This window comes from Jatropha curcas, chromosome 1, assembly GCF_041381405.1.
Source record: "Jatropha curcas cultivar XTBG-Jc1 chromosome 1, XTBG_Jcur_1.0, whole genome shotgun sequence".
Classification (NCBI taxonomy): Eukaryota; Viridiplantae; Streptophyta; class Magnoliopsida; order Malpighiales; family Euphorbiaceae; genus Jatropha; species Jatropha curcas.
The window spans coordinates 18617414-18635835 of NC_143151.1; the positions used below are offsets into that span (position 1 = coordinate 18617414).

An 18422-nucleotide genomic window follows, 5' to 3' on the forward strand; every position below is an offset into this window, starting at 1 on the left:
ACATAATATTTGAACCATTCTGCAAATTCGGTGTCCAGCTTTGCATCAACTGCAGTATCAGTCAAATTGGGATATTGAAGCCGCAAAAGATTGATTTATTTCCTATTTATCAACGAACCAAATTAGCATAAGTATGATTTAACAACCGTTTACAAAGTTTAGACTGTTTACATTATTTATACTTACTGTACATATGGCGTGATCTCTTCGCAATTCAATAAAATATAGGTTTGAGCCGCTTGTATCTCTGCATCAGTCAATCATCTTTTATTTTTATTTACCAATCGTACGCCCAGGATAGGTGAAAATTTTTAGATTTCCTTCAAACTCAGATTGTACGCGATCTCCTCCATCATCGTTACGTGGCACTCTCCGATGCTTGGTAAAAACATGTTGGTCAAAGTAGTGTGAACAGAATGTGGAAGCTTCTTCCACCAAATATGCATTGCAAATGGATCCCTCGACCTTTGCCTTATTGCGCACATTCTTTTTAATTTTCTGCAGGTGTCTGTGATTGTACAATGTCAATATATAAGTATAAGTTGAAATAAATGATGTAATCATTAGAATGAGATGTTAGTGAATCACCTCTCAAATGGATACATCCATCGATATTGTACCGGTCTAGCTAAATGACATTCATAGGGCAAATGAACCGGTAGATGTTCCATACAATCAAAGAAGCCAGGTGGAAAAATTCGCTCCAACTTGCACATCACAACTGGGATTTCTCGCGCTAATTGGTCCATATCAACCGCATCGGATAACAGTCATCGTCAATTCCTTGAAAAAGAGACTCAATTCTGTCATTGCTTCCCAAATTTTTCCTGGTAATAATTCCCGGAATGCCACAGGGATCAATCTTTGCATGAAAACATGGCAGTCATGGCTTTTCATGTAACACCCCTTCCCGGTCCACCCGTTAACCCGAATGAACCGAGTCGAGATGTTACAAAACTGGTTGACTGTATGGTCTGACATACTGAAAACATACTGTATATTGAATATAATAACATGCTGGTACTGTTTCCAAAAATAATGTAATTTATATATTTACAAAACATGATACAAGTTTACAAAATGAAATGGGCCCAACTGTGTGCCCTGTACATGCCATAAAAAGAAAAACAAAATGAGTTTCTACCCTGAAGACCGAGTCTTCTACAGATGAACTGCAGCAGTTGTACGCGGACTCTCTATGGACCAGTCTCAAAACCTGCGAGTTAAACAGGTAACTCGCTGAGCAAATAATGCTCAGTGGATATCTCAACATATCAAGTAACAATTAAATGCATACATGAGTACAAAGAGCCAAGTAACAACCATGTAAACACATAAGGTACAGATAATAACACATATCATCTTACCTTCATTTTATCTGAATGATCTTTCTTGTTGTGTATTATACTGTATGATTCGTTAAACATTAGTTACGATATCTGTATGGCTCCATAAGGTTATAGTGAAACCGAAGTGATAAGATAAACTGTATGAAGCTGGGTAAAACTGTATGCTATAGGCCCCTAACCGGATTCGCCTATGCCAATATTGTCCGTTTTGGTGCCCCTAACCGGATTCGCACCGCACGGTTTAATCATATCCACTCAACGGCCTGTAGCCGGAGTTCCAAACTGTATGGGGCGCAGATCTGCTATCCTATGTCGCGACATAGCCTTATCTACATGGTTTCTACCTAACCTCAATGGAGCTTAAGATTAGCATGTCAACATTGTAACACAATAGCACATAAATGGTTTCACAACGTCATCGTTCATCATATTGATTTGATTTCACATCATATGAATGCTTGTATGTTGTTTTAATCCATGTTCTTATGTTGTATTTTTGTTGTAAAATGATTGGATGCATGCATGTTGAGCAAAGGAATGTGATTACATAGCAAATGAAAGGCAAAAGAGGGTCACAGCACAAGTCGCGACCGCGTATGTGAAAGTCGCGAGCGCGACTTGTGCATCCTGAGAGTCAGTGTGTTTCTGGCTGAAGTCGCGACCGCGCAGCACAAGTCGCAAGCGCGAGATGAAGTCGCGAGCGCGCTTGTGTGATTCGCGAGCGCGAGATACGCACACTGAGAGTCAGAGAGCTTCTGGCCAAACTCGCGACCGCGCATGTGAAAGTCGCGAGCGCGAGCTGTGCCATTTGAGAGTCAGAGAGTTTTTGGCCAAAGTCGCGACCGCGCATGTGATCCTCGCGAGCGCGAGTTGTGCAATTGAGAGTCAGAGAGCTACCTGACTCAAGTCGCGAGCGCGCAATGGGAAATCGCGAGCGCGACTTGCTTTCCAGTATGCGCGAGCGCGCGACGTGATTTCCAGATTGTGCAGTCTGTGTTCTTTTGGCCATAACTCTCAATATACAACTTCAAATTGAATGATTCAAAAGCCCATGTAAAGCTAACACAGAAAGGAACAAATAACTCTTCTATGACAATTCCTAATTCCATCATTATATGGGTTCAAAATCAAGATGAAGTTGCTGGTAACATTTCCAGCAAACTCTGTTTCCGCTTCATATATTCATCCCCTGTTTTCACATCATTTCCAGTACTTCCACCCAACAACAAGCAACATATCATCTCATTGGCAACACACCACACAATTTACATGCAAAGAAAATAGTAGACAACATGAGATATCAAACCTGTCTTGCCACAAAGCTGGGGGCTCTGTTTTAACTTCTCTTTTCTGCAACTTTGGAACTTTCTTCTCCTATACACAAGAATTCTCATAACTCATCTCCAATATAACTCAATAAAAGAGTGAATAACATATAACTTCAAGGAATTCTACTTACTTGGAGTGGACTTACTGCGTAACTTGCATGAAAAGTGCAAGGAAATGGAAGGGAAACTTAAGAAGAAAATGAAAAACGTGAAAATAGGAAAGTGAAAATGATAGGAACGGGTAGACTCTAGAAGCAATGACTTGGCTGTGTAACATATCTACTTGGTACCTCAAGTATACAAAGACACAACTTAATACCCACACTGTATGTTTGGCTGCAATCAAGGCCTAAACTTTTTCATGCAAATAAGTCCACTTATCATCCATTCTACCCCAACCAGGTTTGGTTCAACCCGACTCAACTCAAGAGGATGTTACAGTTCTCCCCTTCTAAATAAAAACTTCGTCCCGAAGTTTACCTGTTATGAATAGATGCGGATATTGCTGTCGCATGGTTTCTTCTGATTCCCAAGTTGCTTCTTCTGTCTTATGATTCCTCCAAAGAACTTTCACCAATGCTATTTTCTTGTTCCGCAATTCTTTAGTTTCTTTGGCTAGGATCTGAACTGGTTCTTCTTCATACGTGAGATCCGGCTGAATTTCAATCTCGTCTGCTGATAACACATGTGAGGGGTCTGATCTATATCTTCTCAACATGGATACATGAAATACATTATGGATTCGATCTAAGGTTGGAGGTAATGCTAGGCGATAGGCTAATGGTCCTACGCGTTCAACAATCTCGTATGGACCAATGAACCTAGGGCTAAGCTTACCCTTTTGTCCAAACCTTAAGATCTTCTTCCATGGTGAAACCTTCAAAAATACTTTATCCCCAACCGAATACTCAATGTCTTTTCTCTTTAAATCCGCATAGGATTTCTGTCGATCACTTGCTTCCTTTAGCTGTCTTCTGATGATTTCTACTTTCTCTTCTGTGTCTCTCACCAAATCTGGACCCAAAATCTTCTTCTCACTAAGTTCTGTCCAACATACAGGTGTTCTGCATCTTCTACCATACAATGCTTCATATGGTGCCATCTTGATGCTCGATTGATAGCTGTTGTTGTAGGCGAATTCCATGAGAGATACATATTTGTCCCAACTGCCTTCAAACTCTATAACACATGATCTCATCATGTCTTCCAAGATTTGAATCACTCTCTCTGATTGCCCATCTGTCTGCGGATGAAATGCAGTGCTGAAATGCAGTTTCGTTCCTAATGCCTCTTGAAGTTTACCCCAGAACTTCGATGTAAACCTTGGATCACGATCAGAGATAATGGATGATGGAACTCCATGTAGTCGAACTATCTCACTAACATAAATTTCTGCTAACTTGTCCAGAGAATAGTCCGTCTTAACTGGTAGGAAATGAGCAGACTTGGTTAATCTATCCACAATTACCCATACTGCATCGTGCTTCCGCTGTGTCTGAGGTAAGCCAGTAATGAAGTCCATCGTGATCTGATCCCATTTCCATGTTGGCACTGTTATTGGATGAAGTAACCCGGATGGCAGTTGATGTTCTGCTTTTACTTGTTGACATGTTAAACATCTTGTTACAACATCTCCGATGTCTCTCTTCATGCCTGGCCACCAGTAGCCTTTCTTCAAATCTTGATACATCTTGGTGCTGCCTGGATGCATTGTATATGGACTGTTATGAGCTTCATGCAGAATCTTTTGTCTGACCTCCCCTGTCTGTGGTACAACAATTCTATCTGCATAAAACAAAACTCCATTGCTATCCAATCTAAATTTCCCACCATGATCTGCCTGGACTTGTTTAACCCATAGGGCTATTTGTGCATCTTTCTTTTGTGTTTCTGCAACTTCCTGAAGCCAAGATGGCTGGACTTGCATCTGTGCTAGAATAACTCCCTGCTGTTGCAACTCCATGCTGATTCTCATTAAGCTCAAAGCATACAAGGATTTCCGGCTAAGGGCATCAGCTACTACATTAGCTTTGCCCGGATGGTAATTAATGACATAATCATAATTAGCCAAAATTTGCATCCACTTCCGTTATCTTGAATTCAAGTCCTTCTGTGTTGGTAAGTACTTTAAACTCTGATGATCTGTGTAAATGTAACACTTTTCACCATACAGATAATGCCGCCATACTTTAAATGCTAGAACAATGGCTGCTAGTTCTAAATCATGGGTTGGATAATTCAACTCATGTGGTTTCAATTGTCTGGAGATATAAGTGACCACTTTCTTATCTTGCATGAGCACACATCCTAACCCAGTATGAGAGGCATCACTGTAAATCTCAAAGTCTTTACCTGACACTGGCTGAGTTAACACTGGTGCTTCAGTCAACTTTCTCTTCAAAGTGTCAAAACTCTGCTGACATCTAGCATCCCATTGAAATACAACCTCTTTTTTCAATAGTCTTGTTAAAGGTGATGCAATGATGGAGAATCCCTTTACAAACCTTCTGTAATAACCGGCTAAACCCAGAAAACTTCGAACTTCTGTGACATTCCTGGGTGGTCTCCAATCAACAATAGCTTCAATCTTCTTAGGATCCACTCTGATACCCTCTGATGACACCACATGTCCTAAGAAAGAAACTTCTTCTAGCCAAAACTCACACTTACTGAGCTTAGCATACAGCTGTTTATCTCTCAAAGTCTGAAGTACAATCCGTAAATGCTTATCATGTTCTGCCCTGTCTCTGGAGTAGACCAAAATGTCATCTATAAACACCACCACAAACTGATCCAGGTATGAATGAAATACGCGGTTCATGAGATCCATGAAAACCGCTGGTGCATTTGTAAGACCGAATGGCATGACTAAAAATTCAAAGTGACCATATCGGGTCCTGAATGCAGTCTTGGAGATATCTTCTTCCTTTATCCGCACCTGATGGTATCCTGATCTGAGGTCGATCTTAGAAAACATACCTGCACCTTTTAACTGATCAAACAAATCATCAATGCGAGGCAATGGATACTTATTCTTGATCGTCAGCTTATTCAGCTGTCTGTAATCAATGCACAGTCTGAATGATCCATCTTTCTTCTTTACAAATAATACCGGTGCTCCCCAAGGTGATACACTGGGTCTGATAAAGCCTTTGTCTACTAACTCCTGCAGCTGAATTTTTAACTCTTTTAACTCTGCTGGTGCCATTCTGTAAGGGGCAATTGATACTGGTGCTGCTCCAGGATAGACATCTATGGTAAACTCCACTTCCCTCCTTGGTGGTAACCCTGGTAACTCATCTGGAAACACATCTGGATAATCACATACTGTTGGTATATCTTCCACTTTCAACTTTTCTTTCTCTATTTGTAACGCACATACCAAATATGCTTCACAACCCTTCTGAATTAATCTCTTTGCTGCTATGGCTGATATCACATTACTCAAAAACTCTCGCCGCTTCCCGACTACTGTAATCTCTTCCCCTGCTGGTGTAGATAATGTCACCCTTTTCTTTGCACAATCAACTAGAGCATTATGTCTAGATAGCCAATCCATACCCAAAATAACATCAAATTCTCTAAATGGCAACTCCATAAGATCTCCTGGAAACGCCTTTCCATGAATCACAATTGGACAGTCTTTGATCACTGTATGAGTTGTTACTACATCTCCTAATGGATTGGTAACCAACATACCCTGACCCACATGTGCAACCGCTAACCCTTTAACCCAAGGTTTAGGTACACTAATGTATGAATGAGATGAGCCAGGATCAATCAAAGCATAAACTACATGCTCGAATAAAGAAAACTCACCAACTATAACATCTGGAGCTTCCTCCTCTTCTCTGGCTCGCATAGCATAAACCCTGGCTGGACCCCTAGTATCGGGTCTGTCCACAGTCTCTGATTGCTGCCTCTGCACTCCGGAGGTCTCGCCTCGACCTCGGCCTGCTATGAACGGTGTAGGAACTCTTGCCCTTTTAGGACAATCTTTCTTCTGATGGTCTGATGCTCCGCATGTCCAACATTTACCAGTCACCAACCAACAATCTCCACCATGTCGTCTGCCACAGTGCTCACAAAGTGACGAAGTATAACCGGCTGACTCTGCACCTCTACCAGTGCCTCTACCAGAACCTCTGCCTGAACCTCGACTCCCACTGGTAGAACTAGCCACAACTGATGCTGCTGGTGCATGAACACCCCTAACTATGCCTTGGCTAAAAGAAGGTCTAGAACCAGCTGAACTACTAGCACCTCTGAATCTCTTGCTTTCCGGCTGATGTGTACTGGGTGCACTCTGAGTCTGATCTCTTCTTTGCTGAGACCGCTGGCGTCTAGAACGCTGATTGGCCTGTATTCGCTCTATCTCTTGAGCTGCCTCTACCAAGGCTGAGAATTCTCTGAATCTGGAAGCTACCACTCCCATCTGAATCTCATCATTCAAGCCTTCTTGAAACTTCTTACACCTTTCGGCTTCTGTAGCCACTATCTGCTTACCATACCTGCTGAGTCTAGTAAATTCTCTTTCGTATTCAGCTACAGACATTCTGTTCTGTCGCAGGTATAAGAATTCTTTCCTTCTCGCATCTAGGTAAGCCTCGGTAATGAACTTCTTCTTGAATTCATCCAAGAAGAATTGCCAAGTACGCTGATCTGCTGTTACTCTCTGTTGCACAGTGGTCCACCATGTATATGCCTCCTCTATCAGCAATGAAGTGGCACAAATCAACTTGTCTTCGGATGTACACTGCAATTGTTCTAGGACTCTCGATGTCCCATCTAACCAATACTCAGCTACTTCGGGACTATCATCTTTACTAGCTTTAAATTCCTTTGCACCATATTTTCTAAGCTTCTCTAGTGGGGGCTTTCTCTCTCTTTCTACTATTACGGGTGCTTGAGGCATCACTCCTGCAATTTGTCTAAAAGTGTCTGCAAGTTGCTTTAACAGCACCTCTTGACCTAGTGCTCTTGAAGCCTCACCCTCCACTGTTCTAGCTTGACCTGGTGCTGCTGGAGCCTCACCCTCCACTGCTCTGGAGGCGTGTGACTCACTTTCTCCTTCTTGAGACATCCTCCTAAAATAATAACAACTGATTAGTTCATCAGGGTAGTCATGGCATGTACATATACTGACTTATGCATTCAAGCCCGGGGACATTAAACCTAGGGCTCTGATACCAAAATTTGTAACACCCCTTCCCGGTCCACCCGTTAACCCGAATGAACCGAGTCGAGATGTTACAAAACTGGTTGACTGTATGGTCTGACATACTGAAAACATACTGTATATTGAATATAATAACATGCTGGTACTGTTTCCAAAAATAATGTAATTTATATATTTACAAAACATGATACAAGTTTACAAAATGAAATGGGCCCAACTGTGTGCCCTGTACATGCCATAAAAAGAAAAACAAAATGAGTTTCTACCCTGAAGACCGAGTCTTCTACAGATGAACTGCAGCAGTTGTACGCGGACTCTCTATGGACCAGTCTCAAAACCTGCGAGTTAAACAGGTAACTCGCTGAGCAAATAATGCTCAGTGGATATCTCAACATATCAAGTAACAATTAAATGCATACATGAGTACAAAGAGCCAAGTAACAACCATGTAAACACATAAGGTACAGATAATCACACATATCATCTTACCTTCATTTTATCTGAATGATCTTTCTTGTTGTGTATTATACTGTATGATTCGTTAAACATTAGTTACGATATCTGTATGGCTCCATAAGGTTATAGTGAAACCGAAGTGATAAGATAAACTGTATGAAGCTGGGTAAAACTGTATGCTATAGGCCCCTAACCGGATTCGCCTATGCCAATATTGTCCGTTTTGGTGCCCCTAACCGGATTCGCACCGCACGGTTTAATCATATCCACTCAACGGCCTGTAGCCGGAGTTCCAAACTGTATGGGGCGCAGATCTGCTATCCTATGTCGCGACATAGCCTTATCTACATGGTTTCTACCTAACCTCAATGGAGCTTAAGATTAGCATGTCAACATTGTAACACAATAGCACATAAATGGTTTCACAACGTCATCGTTCATCATATTGATTTGATTTCACATCATATGAATGCTTGTATGTTGTTTTAATCCATGTTCTTATGTTGTATTTTTGTTGTAAAATGATTGGATGCATGCATGTTGAGCAAAGGAATGTGATTACATAGCAAATGAAAGGCAAAAGAGGGTCACAGCACAAGTCGCGACCGCGTATGTGAAAGTCGCGAGCGCGACTTGTGCATCCTGAGAGTCAGTGTGTTTCTGGCTGAAGTCGCGACCGCGCAGCACAAGTCGCGAGCGCGAGATGAAGTCGCGAGCGCGCTTGTGTGATTCGCGAGCGCGAGATACGCACACTGAGAGTCAGAGAGCTTCTGGCCAAACTCGCGACCGCGCATGTGAAAGTCGCGAGCGCGAGCTGTGCCATTTGAGAGTCAGAGAGTTTTTGGCCAAAGTCGCGACCGCGCATGTGATCCTCGCGAGCGCGAGTTGTGCAATTGAGAGTCAGAGAGCTACCTGACTCAAGTCGCGAGCGCGCAATGGGAAATCGCGAGCGCGACTTGCTTTCCAGTATGCGCGAGCGCGCGACGTGATTTCCAGATTGTGCAGTCTGTGTTCTTTTGGCCATAACTCTCAATATACAACTTCAAATTGAATGATTCAAAAGCCCATGTAAAGCTAACACAGAAAGGAACAAATAACTCATCTATGACAATTCCTAATTCCATCATTATATGGGTTCAAAATCAAGATGAAGTTGCTGGTAACATTTCCAGCAAACTCTGTTTTCGCTTCATATATTCATCCCCTGTTTTCACATCATTTCCAGTACTTCCACCCAACAACAAGCAACATATCATCTCATTGGCAACACACCACACAATTTACATGCAAAGAAAATAGTAGACAACATGAGATATCAAACCTGTCTTGCCACAAAGCTGGGGGCTCTGTTTTAACTTCTCTTTTCTGCAACTTTGGAACTTTCTTCTCCTATACACAAGAATTCTCATAACTCATCTCCAATATAACTCAATAAAAGAGTGAATAACATATAACTTCAAGGAATTCTACTTACTTGGAGTGGACTTACTGCGTAACTTGCATGAAAAGTGCAAGGAAATGGAAGGGAAACTTAAGAAGAAAATGAAAAACGTGAAAATAGGAAAGTGAAAATGATAGGAACGGGTAGACTCTAGAAGCAATGACTTGGCTGTTTAACATATCTACTTGGTACCTCAAGTATACAAAGACACAACTTAATACCCACACTGTATGTTTGGCTGCAATCAAGGCCTAAACTTTTTCATGCAAATAAGTCCACTTATCATCCATTCTACCCCAACCAGGTTTGGTTCAACCCGACTCAACTCAAGAGGATGTTACATTTCATGCCAAACAATTTGTACTTCCTCATGTCCACACATCTACCCATATTTGAACAGTAGCCATCTGGAAACCTTAATGATCGTAACCATTCGCACAATAATTGTCTTTGGGGTTTGTCTAAACAATAACATGCCTTCGAAAACTTACCAGTAATTACAGATTGCTCGAGTTCTGGTCAACGACAAATTTCCTTCATGTCTGCTCTCGCTTTTGCATTATCCTTGGTTTTCCCTTCAATGTTCATGACAGTGTTGAACAGATTTTCAAACACATTTTTTTCTATGTGCATGACATCAAGGTTATGACGGATAAGAAGTGAACTCCAGTATGGCAAATCCTAGAAGATGCTTCGCTTTTTCCACCCGCTATTCCTGCCAATTCTTGTATTTACCTCATCTGTACCCAACTCTGTAACTTTCATAAGCCCCAGATCTTCAATTTCTTGTAATATTTCTGCTCCAGACTTCACAGGTGGAGGGGGTTCAACAATAGTCGTGTTCTTTCTAAAGCATTGTCGATTTCTCCTCCAAGGGTGAGATTCTGGTAAGAATTTGCGATGACAATCAAACCAACATTGTTTACCTCCATTCTTTAGGGTAAATGCATTAGTGTTTTCCATGCAATGAGGACAAGCCAATTTGCCAGCCGTACTCCACCCAGATAACATTCCAAATGCTAGAAAATCACTGATGGTCCAAAGCAAAGCAGCTCGCATTATGAAATTCTGATTGGTCGAAATATCGAATGTTTCAACCCCATATTCCCATAAATAATTAAGTTCGGCAATCAAAGGCTGCAGAAACACATCAATTTTATGTTTTGGATTAGTAGGCCCAGGAACAATAACACACAAAAATATATATTCATCTTTCATACACATTGACGGTGGTAGATTATATGGTGTCACAATGATAGGCCATGATGAATATTGTTGTCCTGATTGGCCAAACAGCTGAAACCCATCAGTATAAAGCCCCAATCTCACGTTTCTCATTTTAGCAGCAAACACAGGATGAATGTTATCAAAATGTTTCCACGCTTCAGAGTCTGACGGATGAGTCATTATACCATCCTCATATTCATGCAAAGCATGCCATGTCATGTGTTCAGCTGTCGCCTTAGATGCATATAACCTTTGAAGGCGAGGAACAAGAGGGAAATAATACATCTTCTTGAAAGCCTTCTCTCTTTGTACTCTACTAGTCCCTTGACCGTGCCGTTGATATCTTGGAAGATTACAAAACTTGCATTCTCTGAATTCCGAGTCAACACCCCAGAATATCATACAATTATTACGACAGCAATCAATCTTTTCTACCGGTAGTCCCAATCCCCGAACTAATTTTTTTGTTCGATAAAAATTATCAACCATTGAATGGCCTTCAGGCAACATTTCTTTTGCTAACTGAACAAAATCATCGTAACACCTTTCTGAAAAATGGTGCTCCGCTTTCATGTGTAGTAATCGTGCAACAACAGACAGAACTGAATGATTCTTGCATCCAGGCCACAATTCACTATTAGCTGCACTTAGCATGTCAAACAATTGTTGTGCTGCTACATTTGGCGATTCCTCCATATTATCCCAATCACATTGTACTCTACTTGCATCGATTACCATATCATTGCATTGATTACCATACAGAAATTGATAAGGCTGAACTTCTAAACTTAGCGGAATGGAGTGGCCTGACCCACTGGCAACTCGAGCTTCACCATGATGTATCCATTCGTAATAATTTTCCACGAACCCATTTTTGCACAAATGAAGTTTCACTGTATCGATGTCTAAGAAGGCTCGATTTCGACACTTCTTGTGATTACATGGACACCTCAACTTATTCTCATCCATAAAACTGGGATTACCAACTGCAAACTGTATAAACGCCTCCAATCCTTGCAGGAACTGTTGTCTTAATATCCCATTGACCTCGAACCTCCAGTACATCCAATCTCGATTATTTCACATTTTTTTTACCTAATTAACAATGTGTGTATAAAGGGTAAATTATTTGTAATTGCATTAGTCTAAACCATCCATAAAACATCCACTAATGTAATGTTCAATTTACGCTTATAACTAACTAAGGTTATTTCTATAATAAGGGTACCTATATATAAATGTAAAATCACTAAGTTCATTTATTCACTAAGTTCATTTATTACCTTTACCCTAATAAAGGTAAGTGTATGATTCCACATATTGAATTTTTTTGAAAAAAATTCGGCAGCACTTCGGCACAACTCAATCAAATTTCAAATATAAAAAAACTTCAATAAACACTCCTATATCATACCAACATTCTCCAAAAGCAAAATGGCCACTACTAGGCCTCCAACCGAACCAAACACATCATTCATTTAAAAAAAAAAAATTTAACAATAATAACAACAATAATAAAAAAATGCATTATTTCATAATTATAAACAAAAGAGTAATATCAATTACATGTATCATAACATAATTATTATTAAAAAAAATTCAAACTATCATGTTTATGTCTTATTTGAAAATTAAAATTACATATTTTTTAATATTATCATTTTTTTATTTATTACTATGTAGTTATAATATTTAGTTATCATATATATATATACATATGTTAATTTATTAACACTAATAATGATATTAATGGTTTTTATTAGTTTTTTATAAAATAATTTTGCTTATTCCAATTTATAAAAAACTTGAACGATTCTATTTTTATGTTCTAAAAGCACATACGACATATGGTCGAAATTATCAAGTTAAAGATTAATTAAACAACTATATGATATAATATAAGGAATGATTTAATGATTAACTATATTTGAATTCAACGGATAATCTCTATAAGATTTATAATGTACTAAAGAATGTGGTGGAAAGGCACCTATTGACAAAGTCAAGGGATTGAAACTATTATGTGATTTGGTGTTAGGAATATACTATAATATTTTTATGTTATTTAGATATCTTGTCTTAGAGAATGTTTTAACGATAAAATAAAATTTATATAAAAAAAAAATGGGTATGAAGACAGTTTTCATTTTCACATTAATAGTTTGTTTTAGAAGGTAAAGTAGTAGTTTGGGAGTAGGCAGAAAATATAAACCAAATCTTTAAATCCATTTTTTCTAGTTGCTCTTTGTCGATTCTCTCAAGCAGAAGTACAAATATTAAACCAATGAGATCTCTCTATTTATAATGTATATACCAGCAAATAAATGTATGTACCGCGTACAATTTGCATTTGAAAATTACATAATGTGCCTACCCACTACAATTTTTTTGAAGAGTTTAATTTTAATACGGAAATTAAAAAAAAAAAAAAAGAAATTACCCCTACCATCTCATCCCACTCCTAGAGGATAATAAAGTATTTTTTTATTAATTATCAAATTTACTTAATACGATGATTTAAATTTCAAATCATTTATCCGTTTGTTTCAAACCGAATAGAATTAATACAAACTGAATAAATTGAATTTTTTATAAATTAAATTTACTTGGATCAAATTAAATCGGTTTGATTAATTTTTTTTTTAATTTTTGGCTAAATGATTTAATTAAAATTTTGAATTTTTCGATTTTATGCAATAGAAAGTGAACTAAACTAAATAATGTTTATGTTTTTTGATTAAAATTAAAACTATATTTAAATTGGTTAAAGCCAAATTCAACCAAATCAATGTACTGAATTGATTTTACCATATATATACGCATCTTAATTTAAATTGGTTAAATTTTTTTTTTTTTTTTTTTACTTTGCTTTTCTCCTCCTGTGTCTTTCCTTTTTCACATTAGCCCATTCGTAAATAGCAGCAACAAAACCCTAATTCTCCAAATTTAAAAATTCTACAACTAATTACAGCTCCACAAAAGTAAAAAAATCACAACCCATTCAATAAACAGCAAACAAAAAAAATCCTAAATCTCCAAATTTAAAAATTATATAACTAATCATAGATTCACAGTAGCCAAAAATATTTTTAAAAAATCATAAATTATGTCCAAATACACATAAATCGAAAAAAAAAATGAAAAAAAAAATTCGAATCACAAATCGCAAAATACCTCAAACTTTTGTCCGAGAAGACAGGTGGAGTGACCGGAGGGGTTGGACCGGCGTCAGGAGGGGCTGCAGCGGCGTCAGGCGGGCTGGAGCGGCGTCAGGAGGGGCTGGAGTGGCCTGCGAACAGAGGAGAGGAGAGGAGGAGGAGAAGAAAGAAAGAAGAAGAAAGAAGAAAGAGGGCGTCTGGCGTTTAAAGCCCTAAAAATTGCGACCGACCAGTCGGTCGCAAATTACATTACTATCGGTCGCAATTTTTAACCCTGCGACGTCGTATTACTTCGCAGTAACTTTGCGATCAATTTGCGACTCACCTAATCAGTCGCAATAATTTCGGTCTCAAATCTGTTGCAGATCGGTCTCAAATTTCTTCCTAATTTTAAACCGCGCAATTTTGCGACTGAATAACCTTTAGTCGCAAATCGGTCGCAAAATCGATCGCAAATCCGTCGCATAGTAGTCATTAACTGAGAAACAAAATCGCGGGATTTTTTTGCGCTAAATTTTGCGACGGTTTGTTCTTGTGTAGCAAATCGGTCGCCATTTTGCGACCGATATTTGGCGGTCGCAAATATCGGTCGCAAATGAGCGTTTTTTTTGTAGTGTATCAACATTAAAGATCTCTCTTATAAGTTAGTCGTTAGGATAAAGAAAATTACCTTCTAATACATAATTGACCATTTGACAACATGATCCTCGTGGGATACGAAAGTAAGCTTTGAACTACAAACCATTAATTTAAACCATTCCTACACCCCCAAAAAAAAAAAAAAAAAAAAAAAGGAAGAAAGAAGAACACAAAATAAATTAAAAATTGATAATTGATAATTAATTTGATTTACTCGTAAAGAAAATCCCTTAAGTAACATGTGTACCCTCTGTGGATTGATACCAGCAGCAGCAACGTCAAGCTCTACAATAGGTATACCTATTCCTTGAATACCTCTACAATAGGTAAGGAGTATCCTCCACATTATAAATAAATTATTGGCATAAGAAAAGAAGAGATAAGAAACCGTCTTTGTCAAGTGTTTCAATAATCCATCATTCTACAAAATCAGAAGACTAAAGAGTATGGAACTGTGGAAAACGATGATGAATATGTTTTTTGTTCGAGAGAGAGATATGTAGAAAAAATTAAAAAAAATTTAAAGTTATAATTATCTAGATGTAATTATCTTAATAATAATAGTTAAAAATAAATTTTAAAATATATTTAACAAGCAATCAAATTGTAAAAAAATAAAATAAAATCCTAAAAATTCCTAAAAAAAGAAAAATAGAAAGTTAAAAAAGACTTGAACATTATATTTGTTTCAACTTTCATATATATTGTGAACCCCTTCCCCAAATGTCATAGGCATGTGATGCATATGATGAATGAGAAGAAATACACGTGATGTGTGTGAGTCGCCACCTTGTTTAATTATTTAAGGGTAAACTAGGAAAAAACCCTAAGTGACTCCATTTTTAATTAACCTAGTTACTAGATTAATTATCCCAATGATTAAGGCACAATCTACGAACCCGAGATGGATCCCGAGACTATGTCATGCCGATAAACTAACCGATGAATGAATGCTTTGCAAGGTAAATGATGGATTAATGAAATGTTTGAGTGATTTTAACTTGCCACCCGGGGTGAAATCCCGAACGTGCCTACGTACTTCCGTTTGAATGGAAGATCAAAGTCAACGTAGTTCGATAGGCCTTCTTTGAAGGGCTTTGAATGGGTATGCTTAATGCATGAGTGAGTATGCTTTGTGCATGAGTGTGTATGCTTTGTGCATGAGTGTGTATGCTTTGTGCATGAGTGTGTGTATGCTTTGTGCATTTTTGTGTATGCTTTGTGCATGAGTGTGTATGCTTTGTGCATGAGTGTGTGTATGCTTTGTGCATTTTGTTTAGGCATTTTGCCAAAAGATCGATTGATTCGATTAGGCGTTCGTCGCCAAAAAAGTTGGTTTTAAGGCATTTAGCCAAAAATTGGTTCATTTTAAGGCATTTTGCCAAAAATGTCGATTTTACGGCTTTGAGCCGAAAATGGTTGATTTTAAAGGCATTTTGCCAAAAGATTGATTTTAAGCGATTTGTCGCTAAAATGGTTGATTTTGGGCCTTTGGCCGAAATGTGTTGTTTTAGGCAATTAGTTTGCCAAAATGTGTGATTTAGGCTTTAATGCCGCGATTATCGATTAATCGGGCGTTCGAGCTTAATCACAATTTATTGTCGAAACGTGATTGATTAAGGCTTTTAGCCACAATTATTGATTAATTGAACTTAAGCCGGATTTGTTCGAAATAAGGCAATTGAACCGTAGTTATTAATTAACTAGGCTCTTTTAGCCAATATTGTCGGATTTAAACTTTAATACCACGATTATTGATTAACCGGGCATTTAAGCTTAATCAAATTAATTAAGGCAGTTTATTTACCAAAAACAATGACGTGGATGCATTTATGCAATTGTAGAATTATTAAGAGTAGAAGAGAAATATGCATGAAGTGCTAAAATTAAATAGGCAGAGTTTTGTTTACATACCTGATTTAATCGACGACCGCTTCTTAACTCCAGATTAAGCTCCTCGCTTAGGAAATATTAATTAATTTTAATTTGTTTAATTTTAATGTCCAAATATCACAATAAAAATGCAATAAAAATTAAATTAAATGCAAAAAGCGGTAAAGAAAACGCAAGGAGCGTGAGAGGGAGAAGGATTCGTCCGTCAATACAGACAGGGGTGCCAAAATTGGACTGAAAATGGCCTATTTATAGGCCATTTTCGGGTCCAGGGCGGCAGGTGCCGCCTGGCTCGGCGGCAGCTGCCGCCCAAGAGGCTGGGCGGCAGGTGCCACCCAGTCGGTGGGGCGGCAGGTGCCGCCCATGCTGGGCGGCAAGAGCCGCTGTGTCCGGCGGCCGGCGCCGCCGTAGCTGGTGGTGGCCACCATGTCTCGCTCCGGGAGCTTTTTTGGGAGTTTTCGACCTCCAAAAATCATTCCGGGACCGGTTCTGCGATCCTCGTGAAATTCCGGACGTTTCAAGTACCATATTGACATATTTCCAGTAAATGTCCAAAATGGCCTCCGGTCCGGCCGGACTGTTTGCACAGTTGCTGCAGAAAAGTCAAATTTACTGTAGCAAAGTCAAACTAATTGGCATGGCACTGTAGCAGCGTGTTTTCCTCCATTTAAAGAGTTTCACATGCCACCAACAACATGAGAAGCCTCAAAATTTGAGTATTCACATATATATATATATATCTCCAAGGCATGGTCTAGTGGTAAGTGCATACATGACTTGACAATAGATGTAGGTGCAAATCTCCCAATACTCAAAAACAAAAAAAAAAATATATCACTACAAAAAAATCACTAAATTGCGACCGAAAATATGAGAAATCGATCGCAAATCGATCGCAAACAGGCAGAGGTAATGAGGAAGCTGCAGAATTGTCAGATGCTGAGCCGCAGTAAAACTGTGATGCCTGAGACCAAATGCCATATACTTTCCTCTTCTTTTCGCCTCCTACGGCCTCTAGATAAAGTGCTAGCTCATCAATTCTTGACTCAGCTTCAGATCCCTGAAAAGAAACAACACACTCGCGAGATGTAAGTGAACACGCTCTCCTAAAAACAACAAAATTAATTAATCAATGCAGTTGTAAGCTTTATTATATTGAACTTGTACTTGTATATGTCATAGAAGACTAGAAGGTAAATGTAAATATTCTTCATTGTTACTTACATTGATGCCCAACGCACGTCTGTTGACAAACGTATTTCCGCCTGTGTGTCGGAAAGGTCCTGCTCCGTCACCGCCAGTCTCACTGCGTCTATTTCGTGCAAATATGTCATACTTTCTCTTGAATGCAAGATCCTCCCAACTCTCCCGTATCTCCTGAGACACGCACTGCTACTTCTTATCGCCTTTTCGTATCCTATAGGTGAAGTCAGCATACCATAGAGCGCATAATTTCTCCCAGACCACTTTTAGCATAACCGTAATGGCCTCTTCTCATATGACAGGCTTCTACAAAAATGAAAAATAAAATTTCAATAAAGAGATGTAGCTTGATTATTAATTACATTGAATGAAGATATAACTTGAACCAAATCGTACCTGAAAGTCTTTCGAATAAAAGTCTCTTGCCTCTTGTAGTACGACATCCATGTGTATTCATCTTTATCCAGATGTAGCTTGATTATCCTCATAATTTGCCTTGATGCTCGAGAGGATGGATATATGCTGAGAAAAAAACATAAGTGAAATATA

At 38.8% G+C, this 18422-nt stretch overlaps 1 protein-coding gene across 1 annotated transcript in view; it reads right to left on the bottom strand.

Annotated features, from left to right (window-relative positions):
• Window positions 1-18139: 18139 nt before the first annotated feature.
• Window positions 18140-18422, bottom strand: part of LOC105634577 (protein PHYTOCHROME KINASE SUBSTRATE 4) — a 2073-nt gene continuing 1790 nt past the window's right edge. Inside the window, exon 2 of the mRNA XM_089721877.1 lies at window positions 18140-18179. Coding sequence (XP_089578003.1) covers window positions 18140-18179 — 40 coding nt within the window. The remainder of the gene's footprint in view (window positions 18180-18422) is intronic.